The 15,044-nt window shown below is 35.2% G+C and overlaps 1 protein-coding gene across 2 annotated transcripts in view; it reads left to right on the top strand.

Moving 5' to 3' along the window:
• Positions 1-15,044, top strand: part of SLC2A13 (solute carrier family 2 member 13) — a 141,479-nt gene that overhangs the window by 61,643 nt on the left and 64,792 nt on the right. For both annotated transcript variants that reach the window (XM_085041183.1, XM_085041173.1), the window contains exon 4: positions 4,187-4,295. In XM_085041183.1, the coding sequence (XP_084897309.1) occupies positions 4,187-4,295 (109 nt within the window). The remainder of the gene's footprint in view (positions 1-4,186; positions 4,296-15,044) is intronic.

Raw genomic sequence — 15,044 nt, forward strand, 5'->3', positions numbered from 1 at the left:
CCTAGATTAGCTGGCAAAAGAATGTTTGAACCAGCAAATGACTTTGGGAGAGCACAGTCTCTAACCATAGTTTCCTGGCTGTGAAATTTGTCCAGTAATTCTGCAAATAATTTGAGGGATAGGGAATACAAGGTTTCCAGGCACCAGATGTCTGCCTGCATTTGCTGTGGGATTTTTAGGTTAGCTTTATGTCTATTCTACAATGTTTTTATTTCCCTGGACGTGAACACAGTTCATTTTCAGAAGGAGATACTAAGACTTCATTAATACCCATTCTTTTGCTTTTTAGTTTTCATTATAGAAACTCCTTTTAGAACTAGGATTTTTGTTGTGTTGCCTTTGAAAATTATCTCATCTTTTAGTTGACCGTGGATCATACCCAAGCTCCTGTGATTGCCGTACAATCCATTTTGTGTACAGATGAAAATAAAAATTCCTTACCAGGTGATAAATAATATTCAAACTTAACTTGTGGGTTACGCCTAGTAACAAGGATAACTGCTAAAATACAGGAAACTGGCATTAAAAAATTCAGATAACCAGTCATAAAATGCAATGTTTGGAGAGCATCACTCACTTTCAGAAGTAATGTTTTGACAAGAACAGCTTCTCCTCCCCTGTTTAGCTCAGTGTAAGCTAATAAGGTTTTTTTGGATGTGAAGCTAAACTTCCAAACTCTATTTTTGCTTTTTGCTTATAAGGATGAATATCTATTTTGGTAGACAGTTCAGATTAAGCTACAAAATATCTGCTTGGATCACAGCAATCCACTTCATGTATCACCACTTCAAGTAAAGTCACCTTCAGCAGTATCCTTGTTTTTCTGTTTCTAATGTTGTCATTTTGCATAGAGCAAGCTCCAGCTGCCCTTTACTGGTAGCATGTTTTGAACCCTTGTAAACATTATATGCTAAAGAAATTACTTCAGTTAAAGTAATTATCAAAAACCACAGCACAAAAAGTCCAACCAAATCTAGTCTCATTAAATTCATCAAGGCATTAGGAGGTCTCATCATTCTGACTTCATTTTTACTCATAGATTAGAAGAAGGAAAACAAACATCTTGGTGTTTTCTCAAGTTCAAATGAAGTGATTCTCATGCAGGAATATGTCTGAATCTCTTAGATGAGAAGAAGACAAAAACAACAATTAAGGCAGAAGTATCACAAACAACAACAAAAAGACTTTCTGGAGACAAATATCTATTTTGTCCTTTGTAAAATTGCCAAATATTAAATTCTTTTTTCTGTGACATATGTTTAAATCATCTGCTTCCCTCTAGTTCTATGAGCAGTTAAATTGTTCCTTTTTTTAAAGGTGTAATGATTTTATTGTTTAGTGCTATTTTAATTTGTTGTCATAACTAATAGCATATTTAAGGTTTATCAGAAACTACTGAAGTACAGTTTTAGTTTCCAGAAGATTTATTTTCAGAAGAAAAATGTATTTAATTCTGAAAACGTGTTTTGGTTTTAATTTTTTAGTTTAAACCCATCCTCTGTTCTTAAAATCCATAATATGTTTATTTTTAAGAACATATATGATCTCAGCAATATGGATGTAAGGATTGGTGATAAGAAAATGCAAGTATAGTATAGCTAGTTTCAGGGCTAGATTGTTTTAATAAAAAGTTTCACACTCATTTTCTGTTTTAAAACCAGTCAGCTCACAGTTAAAGTCCTGTGGGCTTTTTAGTTGAGTTTGTAAAGCTCCTTTAATATAGAGATTAGCAGTTTCTTTATTTCTTTCATTCCATTTATTGGTTTGTAAACCTGAAGGCTGTGAATTTTATGAAAGAAAATCCTTTAATTTTGCATATGCCTATTGATACGTGATGGTTGCCATGGTACATATTTGGAGTGAAACATTTTAAACACTGTCTTGAATGAGTGTGATAATTTTTAGCATAATTTTTCTGATACAATTAATCAGACGTCTGAAAAATTCCAAGTATTTACTGATTTTAGCTGATTGGATGTTCTAAAGGTCTAAAGTGTAAAGTTCTGACATAAAGGTTTAAATTTCACTGTATGGTCTTAAAATTTCTGCAGAGCCTCACTTCAGATGCACAAACTGATTTATGTGATGGAGTTTTGTTGAGTGTTCACAGCTCCCTCTGTGTTGCAAACCATTGTCTGAGAACAGCTGCTTTAATTTCTCATTATTCATTTTAGTGCCTTCTTCCCAATTGTTTTGTACAATGCTGTATTGTGAAAAAAGTTATATAAACTTCTATCAAATAGCGAGGGGATCAAGAATTATTAAAAACCTTACACCTGTTCCTTAGGGCATTTCTGCCTCCTTTCCTGCTGTAGAGTTCCAGCTTATTCAATCAGCAGGATCATTGATGGTGGACTTTGAGATGTAGGTTGTCTAAAACATCCTTTGAAGATAGATTTGGAACTCAGTTAAGGACCTTATACAAAGTTTATGAAGGATAAAGTATCTCTCATAGGCATCCAACAGCCTGGATTTACAACAGATGCTGCAGAATCAGTTGCCAGATAAGGTTTTTAAGTCCAAAGCCTCTGTGCTCAGGTGTGATGCAGAGTAAGAGAACCTTAGGGCTGTTGTTTGTGATTTAAACTTCGTGGGTACATTTATTAATAAATATATTTTCATTGTGAAATTTGAGCTCTGGACTACTCCTAGCTAGCAGCAAGTGCTGGCTTTGTTGTTTTTCTACTGAGGAAATACCACTTTGAGTGTGGAGCCCTTGTCAGCCCAGTGATGTCATGTGTCTTGCCTGAGAATATTTTACGAGATCTGTAGATTGACTCTATTTATCTGTCACTTGATTTTACTTGGAGACTTTTCGAGGTAATGATGTGGCTAAATGGCAGGACATGTGGGGCTGTGTACTGTCTGAATGTGTTACTTGGAAACCAGCTAGAAAAGTTGTCAGGCTGTATTCTGCTATTAATATTAAAGAAGCAAAGTTAAATGATGATACATTTGAGCCATGAATTAGAAATACCATAATTTTAAAGGAAAATAAGTTTTTCTTAGGCAGGTCTGATTATCTTTCAATGAAGAAAATGTTATCTAAAGCCCCCTCTTTAGTCTAACTCTTGAAACTCTTCATAGCTTGCTGGCTTTCTGAAGCTGAAAAGTCTGCATCTAAGTTGGTCTTCACTAATGAACCTGTATAGGGTTTTCTACTGAATCAATTTTAACATTTTTAACATTTCAATTTTATCACTTTTAACATTTCCTGTAGATTCAGGAAAGACTTTGAAAATATGAAGATGTAGATTGTCTTTCTTGGTTTTTTTTTTTTGGTAACTGTTTTGACTTACCCATATTGTGATTAGATGTTCTGAGTGAGTATACCAGATTTGACAAGATGTACAAAACATAGAATTTTTCACCAGACTATACTTGTGAAAAAGCACTACTCTGGGCAGAAAGAAGTTCAAGTAAATACCGGAGTCAGGGATTTTAAATTTTTGCCTATTATCCCATAGCTTTCGGTATTATTTTTTTTTTAAATAGGATACTTTGAAAGTCTTAGATAGAGAATAAAACTTTCTCTGTTAGCCAGAAATTTTCATGGCTTTTTTTCTTCATTGAGAAACTGTGTTCTGCATCTTAAATGCAGCCTCATGCCATTGCTACCAGAGGTATGGAATAAATGTAATTAATTTCTGTTCCCTCTGCTGGCCTTCAAGCTGTGCAGAATAGATCTATCCTGTACTTTCAGCGTAGCTACACTTGCAACTGGTTTGTTGAAATTGGGTCTTTTGGAGACTAAGGAGAACACTGTATCTCAGATATCCGGATGTGAGCATTGAGTAATGGCATTTCTGAAATAACCTCTCAATAATGATGGAGGCTTTTAGAAAGAAAACAACAGTGATATTTTGTGATAACTTTTGAGTACATTCAGTTGCAGCTGATGTGCAATCTGTTAGTAAATATAGGAGAGCTCTGCATTTGACACCAGCAGTAGACACCGTACAAAAATGGTTTCATTTTTTTGCTTGGGCTTTCTGAAAATCCTCTTTGTAATACAGTGCAGAAGAGCAGAACTGAAATGACCAAATTGTTCAAGAATAATTGAAATAATCCAAGTTTGTTTGAAACTAAGGTGCAAAGTCTGCTATGCCTGGCAACATTGTCTTGATAGCGATCACTTAAGAACTATTATGTATTCTTTTGTTGTTGTCTTGTTTTTTTTTTTAAGCTGGACCTGTGATCTGCAGAATGCTAACATACCCTCCAACTCGAAGAGCCTTAATTGTGGGTTGTGGTCTGCAGATGTTTCAACAACTATCAGGGATTAACACCGTCATGTATGTATTTTCCAATTGCTTCTTTCTATAAAGTATTAGAAAAAAACCAATTAGACCATTAGCAGCTATAGATGGTTTTCTGGACAAAGTCTGAAAGATGAAAAATTGAGTGTGAGAGCTGGAGTGGTGGTTTGAAATCCAGATGTTAACATATTTGGCATTGCAGAAAATTGGTAGAAGAGGATGTTAGTGTAAGAGTAAACAGTTATATAGACATGAGAATACAAACTGTACTCTGAGAGATACATTATTGTGTTAGGGTTTATGGTCAAAGCTATGTATGTCTGGACAAGAAAGCACTTTTATGGTTTGAATTGGTCTGCAAGTAGATCACAATAAGGTGAGGGTTAGACTAACCATGTTAATGACGTGGAACAATACTGTGAAGTGCTTAAGGAGGTAGGATACTGAGAGAAGAAACATTTCCTGCTTTTACATGGTTTTGTTATGTGTATGAAGACTCAGTAAATGTGGAAGTGAAGAATGATATATTGGGTTTTCTGACAAGCTGCCAGCTCTCAACAGGAGTAGCTTTTGACAAATGTGCTGTGCACAACACGTTGTTTAAGATGAAATTATTGTTGGGCTGCCCTACAGGACTAATCATAATGAATATGGTTGCCATATTGTTTTAAGAGCAAGTGTAAAATATGTTGCCATAACATTTTACAGAGAAAACTATGCCTAAGGGAGCATGCTTCATAGGAAATTGTTAAAAGGAACAGCTAAAGGATAAGGCTTTTAGTGGTATCAAGAGCTACCATATTAAATGTTGGAGTAAACACTGCCATGTGTCATACTGGAAGAAAAAATCCCCCAGACTCAGTATTATTAAACTGCTAAGGAGGGAAATCTGTAACAGGTAAAGAAAGGCTTCATAAAGTAGAAATTGTAACCCAATGTGGGAAACACTTGGACACAAGACTGGTAAGTTATGTGTGAAAGCCAGAAGATAGGCACAGAAAGAGCTTTGGTAAATTTTTCAGGCACATCAAAAACAAGAGACCTAATAGTCTTCAGGCCCAGTAAGGATCAAGACATTGAGAGTACACTAGCAGAAGATAAGTGGTTAGCACCAAATCTCACAAAGACTCTTTTTGCTTTTGTGTTAATTATAGAGGGTATATGAAGCTTTTTGCACTAGAGCTTACTTAATATGTCTCGGGTGGTCTGCTTGACACTCAGGTATTAGGGGAAGAACTTCTAGAACAAGCTGATTAAAATGAAAAAGTAACAAATTAATCAGGGTACACTCGAAAGGTCTGGGGTAATTTGCATACATAATCACTGAATTTGGAAATGTAGTACAATTTATGTGAAGCTACAGCTCAGAAAGTTTTATTTCTGTCTTTATAAAAATTAATTAAAACTTCATGAAGTCATATAGTCAAAAAAGTGAGAAGTCCTGTCAGGTAAATAACTATTTAAGATAGGAAATAACAGGATGAGAATAGAAGATCAGTTATCACAAACCAAGAATAGACTCCTACAAAGATCTATATGAAGATCTTTGCTGCTTTAATAAATCTATGGAAGGCGCTAAACAACAAAATAACAGCTTGTATTCCTACAGAATTCACAGTATCCCCCAAATCTGAGAACATGAACAGTTATGGGAAGTTAATACAAGACAGCAAATTAGTGGAATGGCAAGTGCCATATTAACTATACAGTGTTACTCAATAATGCCTGCAGTGGGGAACTGGGTAACTAACATGCATGGCAGTCTAAATTGTTACTACTCAAAAAAGAGGGCTTGCAGCTGCATAATCATTCTGTACAAGCATCATGACGACATCCATGGCCAATCTGGAATAGTACAAACAGTTGCAGGTGTCCTTTCAATAAGAACAGACCAGGTTATGTGTGGGGAAAGAGATACCTGTGTTTAAAAAGGGCGATTAGAACTCTGCAGCTCAGAAAAGAAATTAGGTCAGAAGAAATACAAGACGTATATAAAGCTACTAATGTTATGGAGAGGATGGGGAGAGCATGATTATTCATCATTTCTTCTAACACATTTTTGATGACTCCTAGCTCTTACCCAGCAGTAGGTTTAAAATAAGCATTTTTTCATGCAACACATAATTATGTATTGGAACTCATTGCCACAGGATGTTACAGATGCCAAATGTAGAAATAAGTTTAGAAATTAATTAGGGAAACTTACATAATAAACATTATTAAAATGTTATGAAATGTGGAGTGCATACAATTTCTGGCCAAGGACAGTCATTCTCACAATTTGATTCTTACTACTTCAGGATTCTTTATTAGGCTACAATAAAAAATTGACAGTTCACGAGGTTTATGACACTTAGTTTATTTTAAACTTATTATAGTTTAAAATATCAAAGTCCTTTCTTTGTAGAAGGTTTTACAAATAGTTAGTAATTGACCTAATTTACTTGTGGATGTGTAGGAGGACAGAATTACAACTATAAAACATGGTTGAATCTTAGCTTTAAAGTAATAAAATGCCTATAATAAACACATGAAGGCACTGTTGTTAAAGGACTGGGTTGTAAACCATTTGCAATATGCAGTCTTTTTTAATAATCCAGTATGACTAAATTTTTAGTTATCAGGTATGCAAGACAAACATTCTCCTGTGAAAGGACATTTTTCAAATGCAGGTAAACAGCTGTCTGTTGATGGTTTGCTTGCATAGAAATTGGTGATTGCCTTTTAATGCTGTAATTAGATGGTACCTTAAGGAACTGTCAGATTGTGTTAACTCTCTAAGCACTAGTTTTCTCTTCATAATGTTTAGTTGTGTCATTCTGGCATTGATGTTCTCTTGCAGCATGAAAACAGGCATTGGTTATGGCTGGAGGATCTAGTATTTCGTGGACTTTCCTGCAGTGGTTTCTCACAAGCAATCATGAAAAGTATTTTGACAGCTGATGTTCCCAGCACCTTTGGTGCTGCTGTAAATCCTTTTTTATTGGCCCTTTTTAGGCCATAGAAGAAGAGGCTGATGACCTCAGCTTTCAGTTGCCTGGCTACTGTGGCAGACAATTTAGCCTTTGGTTGCCCTCTGACCAGTTAACTTAACATGGCAGCGTCCATGATGGGCCCTGACTTATTCTAATCTTCTGGTTTGAGATTTTCTGCTCTTTCTGCTATAAAATAATTTGTTTAATCTTGTATTTTACTGTAAGAAAGTGTGTGAATCATTCACATCAGAGTGAATGTGTATGTCTGAAAAACTCATTAAACCCCCATAATCAAATCACAAGAGGACATGAAAATATAAAGAAAAACACAATTGTAGAATAATCTAATACTTCCCCAATTTGTATATGCTTTACTGAGTAACTCTTCAATTTTAGGAAAGAAAAGCTTGAATCAAAAATTATGGGTGTTAGAGGAATTTCGCAGGGGTCTGAAAACAGTCACTGAGTGTACCCAGTACAAGAAGAGATGCTAAAAAGCAAGAATTACCTACAAGAAACGCATGGAGACAACAATAAAAATCTAGAGCTTCCATGCTTAGTAATTCAGTAATCTGGTATAAATTTTTTGGTTAAAAACTGGATATCAGTAGTGAAGCCAATGAGAGCAATGAAGTCCTTGTGTAGTGGGAGTTCTCTTAAGGATGGGGATAGGAAAACCAGAAGAATTGCTGTAAGAATTGTTGAGGGCTGTGTTCAGCCCTTCTCATTGTGCAATAAACTGATCTAGTTTTTGCACAGAAATAGTTTCATATCATATTTGAATCAGCCATGTGTGTGTATAACTTCCAGCTGAGAGGAACCAGAAACTCATCACGAACAGGATGTTACTGAATTGGTGAGAACAGTATGTGGAGCAACCTCTGCATTGAGGAGGTGGAACTAAAAGAAAAGCAAAATGTAAAAATAGGCTAAGGAGATTGTGACTGTCACAGGAACAAATTCTAGCGTGATAAATTTAGTCAGCAAAAGAATAAAGTTCAGTGACCTATTGCTTTGATTCCTTTTTTCTTCCCCTAAGAACAAGGCTATCACTGCTGTTTGATGGAGTGCCCGACGCAGAACAAATGTTTCCTTTTTGGCATGGCTTCTGCCAACTTAACTGACCCGTTAAAGATAAAGTCATACAATTTTAGACAAGCATCTCTCACACTGGTGTGAGCAGCTCTGAAATTGTTTAACTTCTCAGTTTCTTATCATACTAGTATTTTCTCATCTTGAAAACAGAAGCTCACTGTTTCAAGCATGGAGACCAAATCTGGCCAACACGAGACTGAGAAAGGCCTTGTGAAGGAAGTTAAATTCCAGGAGAGCAGTTACTACAAATTAGCTTTTTAATAGTAATATATCCTAGAATTTGGTTAAAATAGTGGTGTTAAGATATTTTCAAGCCCAAAGTGGCCCATAGTTAAAACCTGGGGGAAGAGGACCATTTTTGAGGTAAAACTTGAAATCAATTTTTCCTATCAGTTTCTTATTAAAAAAAAAAGTTAAAAAAAGGAAGAAATTCCATTTTTCAGGGGTGGTAGGAAGAGGGGTCTTGAAAGATTTGAATTGTTTCACATTGTGTAGTGAAAACCATCAATGGATGTTTTATCTCTATGCTCATGTTCCTGCAGGACCATGACTTCTGAAAACATTTCTGGTAATGTGCAGTCTCATGGCAGTAAAAAAACCTCCACACCGTGGAAAAGAAAGATTTTGGAAAAAATCCCAAGTTACCTTGAATAGCAGGCAGTAATTTAGCCATAATTGGAGGGAGTTCAGTATTGTCTTGTCAGAATTGCACGTAGGTGGTATGACCTGCGGTGGAGTTTCTGCTGCTCTTTGAGAGGTTTGTTGTCTGTTCTCAAAGACTGCCTGTGCCCTCAAGACTATAAATCTGAGATAAGATTGAAGAGACAGCTGTATCATCTTGATTATTCTTACTCTCACAAAACTTTAAGTGGACTTGATGAAAGGCAAACAAAATACTTTGTTCTGCAGCTGAAACACGAAGTTTGATGTGGTGCTAATTTTGTAATTTGCCATTATCTTTTCGCATTGTGTTAGAAAAGCTTTCTGCAACAGGAAAGTGGTATAATGTGTCAATAGGGAGAGCATATGGCCTTCAGCCTTTTTGCTAAGCTGTTTGTTGGTGTATATGATCTGTTATTCCTGTTAAATAAAATGGTTTTTTTTATTTCTGAGATACCTTTGCATCTCCTAAAAGTTAAGTGAATCTGCATGTAAAATGTGTTGCTGTTTGGATTTAGTCCTCAGATGCTTTTGAGCTCTAACAGTGTTGCTTTTTTAATTTATGCAAGCAAACAAAAGGGGGAAAAAAAGGCTGATAAAACAAAGCATCTTTTTCAGCTGGCAAGAAATAGGAAGGGGAATAAAATATTATATGGAGAAGGAAAAAATCTCAGAATAATGAGAGAGGAAAAAGAAGCTGGATAAAAAAAGAAAAATACAAAGGAGGACAAGAAGAGGTTACATAACAAGTGGAAATTGAAGGTTTGAAAATAATTTAAGAATATTAGAACAATTAATATGGAAAGTGAAAAAATATTGTACTGAATGTGAATGAGAGAATGAAAGAAAATAGGAGTGGGACTGGGAAAGAAGCCAGGATACTTGTAGAGTTTATTAGAGGCTAGAGAGGAGTTTAATGGAAGCAAAGCACATTTCCTGACAGGTTGAATCACCAGGTCTGCTGTGCAGCAATTGCAGAGCTGGGACCTGCAAGCACCTCACTTTAACCTCAGACCCAAGATCATGGTACTTCTGCTTAATGTGGGTGTGCAACTGAATCCCCAGAGGGATGGTGAAAGTCAAGACTCAGAAACTTGTCTTTAAATTCCAGTTTTTTAACTTCTTTGAAATGGAATACTGAGTAGGGAACATAGGACAATATCTGACATATCTGACTGCAGATAAACTATTTGGTTTTTTAAGATCATTGAATAAATACCTTGTTTTGTGAATTACAGCACAAATAGTAGCAACCTTCTCTACTCTTTCAGCATCAGCAGCCATATAGAGATTTATAATTAATGATGGAATGCATTTACAGGATATGATAGGTTTGTAATGAATAAGCTGGTTGTTGAAATGAGGGTTTCATAGAGCATTGGTTGTTGGTTTGGATACTGGAAAATGATGCAAAAAAAAGCAGTGAATCATGATAGAGTAGTTAACTAGATTAAAGCTATAAAATATACATCCTATTTAAGCTGCTTGCCTTGTTGATCAAACTAACCAGAGTTTTTGGAAGATGGTTTTTACAGGTACATCCTTGTCCTAACTGTTAGAGATCAAAGGATAGATAACTCAGATATAAACATTTTGAAGGCTTGAGTATCAGAAGACCAAGGAAGTATTTCAAGATGCTTTATACTGGGACTAATGGGATGAAATAAAGTAAAATCTAGAATGATTATCGGAATATAGTTCAGTGCTTGGAGATACTAGATTGAGTGTCTTGAGGGAAGTAGGAAACAATCATGATTGCTTAAACTGTTACAGCAATAGAGAGAGTAATAGAAATAACATATTTGGGTGGTTTGGTGTTGAAATTAGTAGACATACAATAGCAGATTAATGTAAGTTTAAAAGTAAAGACTAATTTCCTTTAAATTAAACTTTTATATCCCACATCTTCTGTTAATTCTCAAAATCTATCCATGTATTGTTAAAAAAGTAGAAAACCAAACACAGCCCCCATCTAAAACCTAGGCAAACATAAAAAATCCTAGACTGCCAAAACCATTAAATAATATTGTGGTAGATGTTTATTTGCATTATAATTTTCATCAGGTTTAAAAATAAACCATGAAAAACCTTTTGTTTTTTGTTTTTTCTTGAGTTTTTTTTCCCCCCAAACTTGGACCTTTAACTCAACAAATTGAAGTATGACCGCATGAAATATTTTTCTCGTTTACTGGGAGTTTTTTTGAGTTCTATCTTGGGTTATTGGCTAGAAGAATATATACTAAAGAATGGAATAGCATGAATAAAAGTAAACCTCATGGTGTGACAGCTACAAATGATTTGCCACAGTCTGGACCCATCTGCTAGAAAGTCAGCCTGAGGGTTTGGTTAATTATTTTTAAAATGTTGCAGATATATTAAAAAGGATTCTACTGAGTATTAACTGACACTTCAATTAAAAAAAAAAACAAAAACTTCAACAAAACCCTAAGCTAAATGCCTTTAACAAATTGTCATTTTTCAGTATAACTCTTTCACAGAAGTAAATTTCTTACAAGTTTTGTGTTGACTGTTACTAATACAAGTGCTTGTAATATCTTGATTTGGAAATCAATGTTTATTTTTATAACATGTTCAAAAACGTATATTCAAAGAACTGTATAGTAGTTAACATACCAAATTACTTTAAAAGCAATCCTGCTCTCCATCCTCTTGTTCAGAACATGTTATACTTTTTATGTAGCCTGATCAGCAAGGCACTACAGGCACAAGTGCACAATTTTACACCTAGTTTTTCATTAATGAAATCTGCAGGGCAAAACCAGTCAGAAGGTTGGACGTTTGTATTAAAACATTGAAAATCAACTAACAGTCATGCTGATTGTACTCTTTGGTTTGTTTGTTTTACCTTAATGTGGTTTTCTTAATGGTAAATGATAAAATCTATTCCTATAGTTCTTTAGGCTATGAAAGCATATTTAAAGAAGGACACTCACTTTGGAGGTAACTAAAAAACGAAGTATTTGTTTAAAGAAATATATTCGAGCCAGTATTTTCTAACATTTCTTTTTATGTAATTGAAGGATTTGTGTATTTAATAGAAATTTTTCCACATTTTTCTCCTTTTGATTTCTACTCTCCCTTTTGCCTGTTGTGAAGTCATAACACTGTTTGATTTTGATCTGTTGCCTTGGTAATAACTTTCAGGTCACCAAATCCATTGTTAATTTCACTGCAGGGCCATGCAGGAGGCATTGTGTGGAAATGTCTCTGCCTTACATGTAGTACATACACAGTGTGGCTGTTGAGTCAGTTAAATGCATCTCATTCAGCTTGTCCATATGTAAAGCCAAGTAATGAAGTCAGAGCAGTGGTGCTATTTTTGAATCATTCATGAATGATTGCTGGAGGAAGTTCCCTAAATAACACTATTGGATTGTTTGTTTTAATGTATTATTTGCCTGAACAGCTCCTGGAGCACAGTTTGGTCTCAACAGTTTCTCTTCTGTTAATCATTTCTAAAAATCCTGTAAAAATTCCTTCTTTATGGAGCTGTTAGTGTCTATTATGCATCATTCTGTTGAACTGTACATTTTTGTTGTCTCTAGCATTTATTTTGAGACCTATCAGGAAATCAGATACCAATCAACGACCAATTTTTTTTTCTTTTAAGCACAGTAGGAGGAGAGGGGTTTGGGTTTGTTTGTACTGTAGGTTTGCTCCCTTGGGAAAACCCAGAGGGCACATATTATTAAGATATTGGACTGTATTCATAGCAATAAGGAAGTGTCGTCTTAGGTGAAAGACAAGGAATATAGAAATGTGAAACAATTCAAAGCTCACAATGTAATCAGTCTTGAAAAGACACAAAATTAAAGTGTAAAAGGTCACCTGGTTAGGTGCTGCCTGATGCAGCAACATGAACAACCACAGTGAAATATATTACTGATGCCATTCAAACATAGAGTAAGAGATATGATGCCCTTTAGATCTGTTTATTCACCTTTACTTTAAGGGCATAGGAACTGGTTCTGTAAATTGGATTCTTTGGAGTCTGTCAATAAGAGTTAAGCTGCCACAGGCTAGTCAATATGCCTTGTGCCACAGAGTTGGAGACACAAAAAAAAAAAAAGGTTGAAAGGTTATGTGCATTGTGAAGATTTGCTATAAATGAAAATAGTCCAGAAATGAACCATAAATAAAACATGGTGGCATCTAAAAGCTAATCCAGACCTTGTGATTGTGAGCAGTCTGCAAAACAAAGAGATTGCTGTGGTGAAAACAGGCCATACAGAAGGTGTGAGATGGAGCACTGTCACCAAATGGAAAGAAAATAAGAAGTCACTGATGAAACTCTTAATTCCTCAGTGTAATGAGAAAGAATAGTGTCTGCAAGGCCAGCAAGGAGGAGAGTCCAGGGAGGGAGGGGGATATCAGGATGGGGGAGCTAAACTACCTGAATTCTTATCTTTTGGAGGGTCTCACTTGTGACTGCTTAAAATGTTTGGGGTTTTTTTACCCCACAGTTTTAACAAGTCTGTGGGAGGTAATAATACTTCAGAGAGTGATTTAGAAACTTCTTCATGGAAGAGTAAAATCCTCTTGTGATGTTTTGTTTCTTTTTGATAGTCACATGCATACTGCACTCACCCAAAGCATGTTTTACAGGCATCTTGAAAATAGAAAAGAACGTGAGACCAGATTATTATCAGCAAAATTTCATATGTTTCACAAGGGAAAAACGGGACAGGGATTTAGTGGACTGCTGATTAAAACGTCTGCTTGCTGGAGGCCCCTTTCTCACTTAAACTTGAATCTTTTGGTCAGTTATGAATGGAAGAGTCTTTTTTATTATTTTTTATTTTATTTTTTTTTTTAAATAAGAAGCGGGGAGAGTCCTATTAGAAGCCGGGGAGGAAAACAAAAGCAAAACAAAATTAGACAGTTAAGACAATTTGGGCTTTCTGTCTCTGCTCCTTCTTTGTACTTCCTAGGTTATGTAATTTCTGTTGTATGTTTATAGACTGGAGAAAGAGAAGAGAAAATGAGCAGTTAAACTTTATAAGGTAGCAGCTTAATGTTTTCAACTTCAGGTCTTTAAATAATGGATTTAAATGAAAGTACTGAAATTGGTTCTTGAAAACAAAAGTTGACAAAAGTTAAAGCCTTCTGTTACTAAAGGAACATTTATTGCCCCTACATGTTGGTGAGAGAGGGAAGCAGGTTAAAGTACTGAAAAAAGTACTGAAGGACTTGTTGGTTCTGTAAGGAACATGTTGGAATGTAAGGAATCAGGTAACATATTAAAATTTGGATCAATTTGGCTATTTTTAAACAAAGTTTTGGATGTAACCTTTTAAAACCTCTTTCTGCCCTACATTTGAGCCCTTAACAAAATGTGAGAACTGAAAGCATGTAACTACAGTTTAATACAGATGAGAGATGAATTTGGTGCAGATGAGATACCAACGCAAAGAAATCTTGGCACTACACTGAGCCAGCAGCTCTGTCTCATTTGTACAGGAATGAGGGAAGAAAGGGAAGCTTATAAGAATGGTAAGTGTAAATTATGCTTGTTAGTGGTGGCACATTCCAGGAATTTTAGGTTTTTCAACCCTCTTAATATTTGAGCACCAAGTTCAAATTTTGTTTCAGATTGTGACACATGCCTATAATGTCACTAATTTACAGTGGAAATAAAAGACAGGATACAGCTCATATTTTCTTCTGGTGCATGTAGGAATGGAGAGTGACTTACAAGTGAAATAGAACAGCTCTCAAGGGAAAATTGTACTCATTCCAAGCAATCTTTCTTTATTTTCTATTTCATATAATAGTAGAGAAATAATAATTGTGTTAACACATTTATAGTTTGAATATTATCAAATATATTACCATACTCCTCTCTATCTTATGTACTTTATGAGAGTTTTGGATAAGTAAAATTAGTGAGACTTAGCTCATTGTACTTTTCAGCACATATAGTCCTATTTTAAATGCTTTTATCTTACTGCAAACCCTATTTTTTTATGAAACTTGTCACATTGTGATAAACTAACTTAAGCACTGCCATAATTCTGAACAGAGACAGAATTGG

Source organism: Lichenostomus cassidix, chromosome 1Aa (genome assembly GCF_008360975.1).
Source record: "Lichenostomus cassidix isolate B80296 chromosome 1Aa, HeHo_3.0, whole genome shotgun sequence".
Lineage (NCBI taxonomy): Eukaryota > Metazoa > Chordata > Aves > Passeriformes > Meliphagidae > Lichenostomus > Lichenostomus cassidix.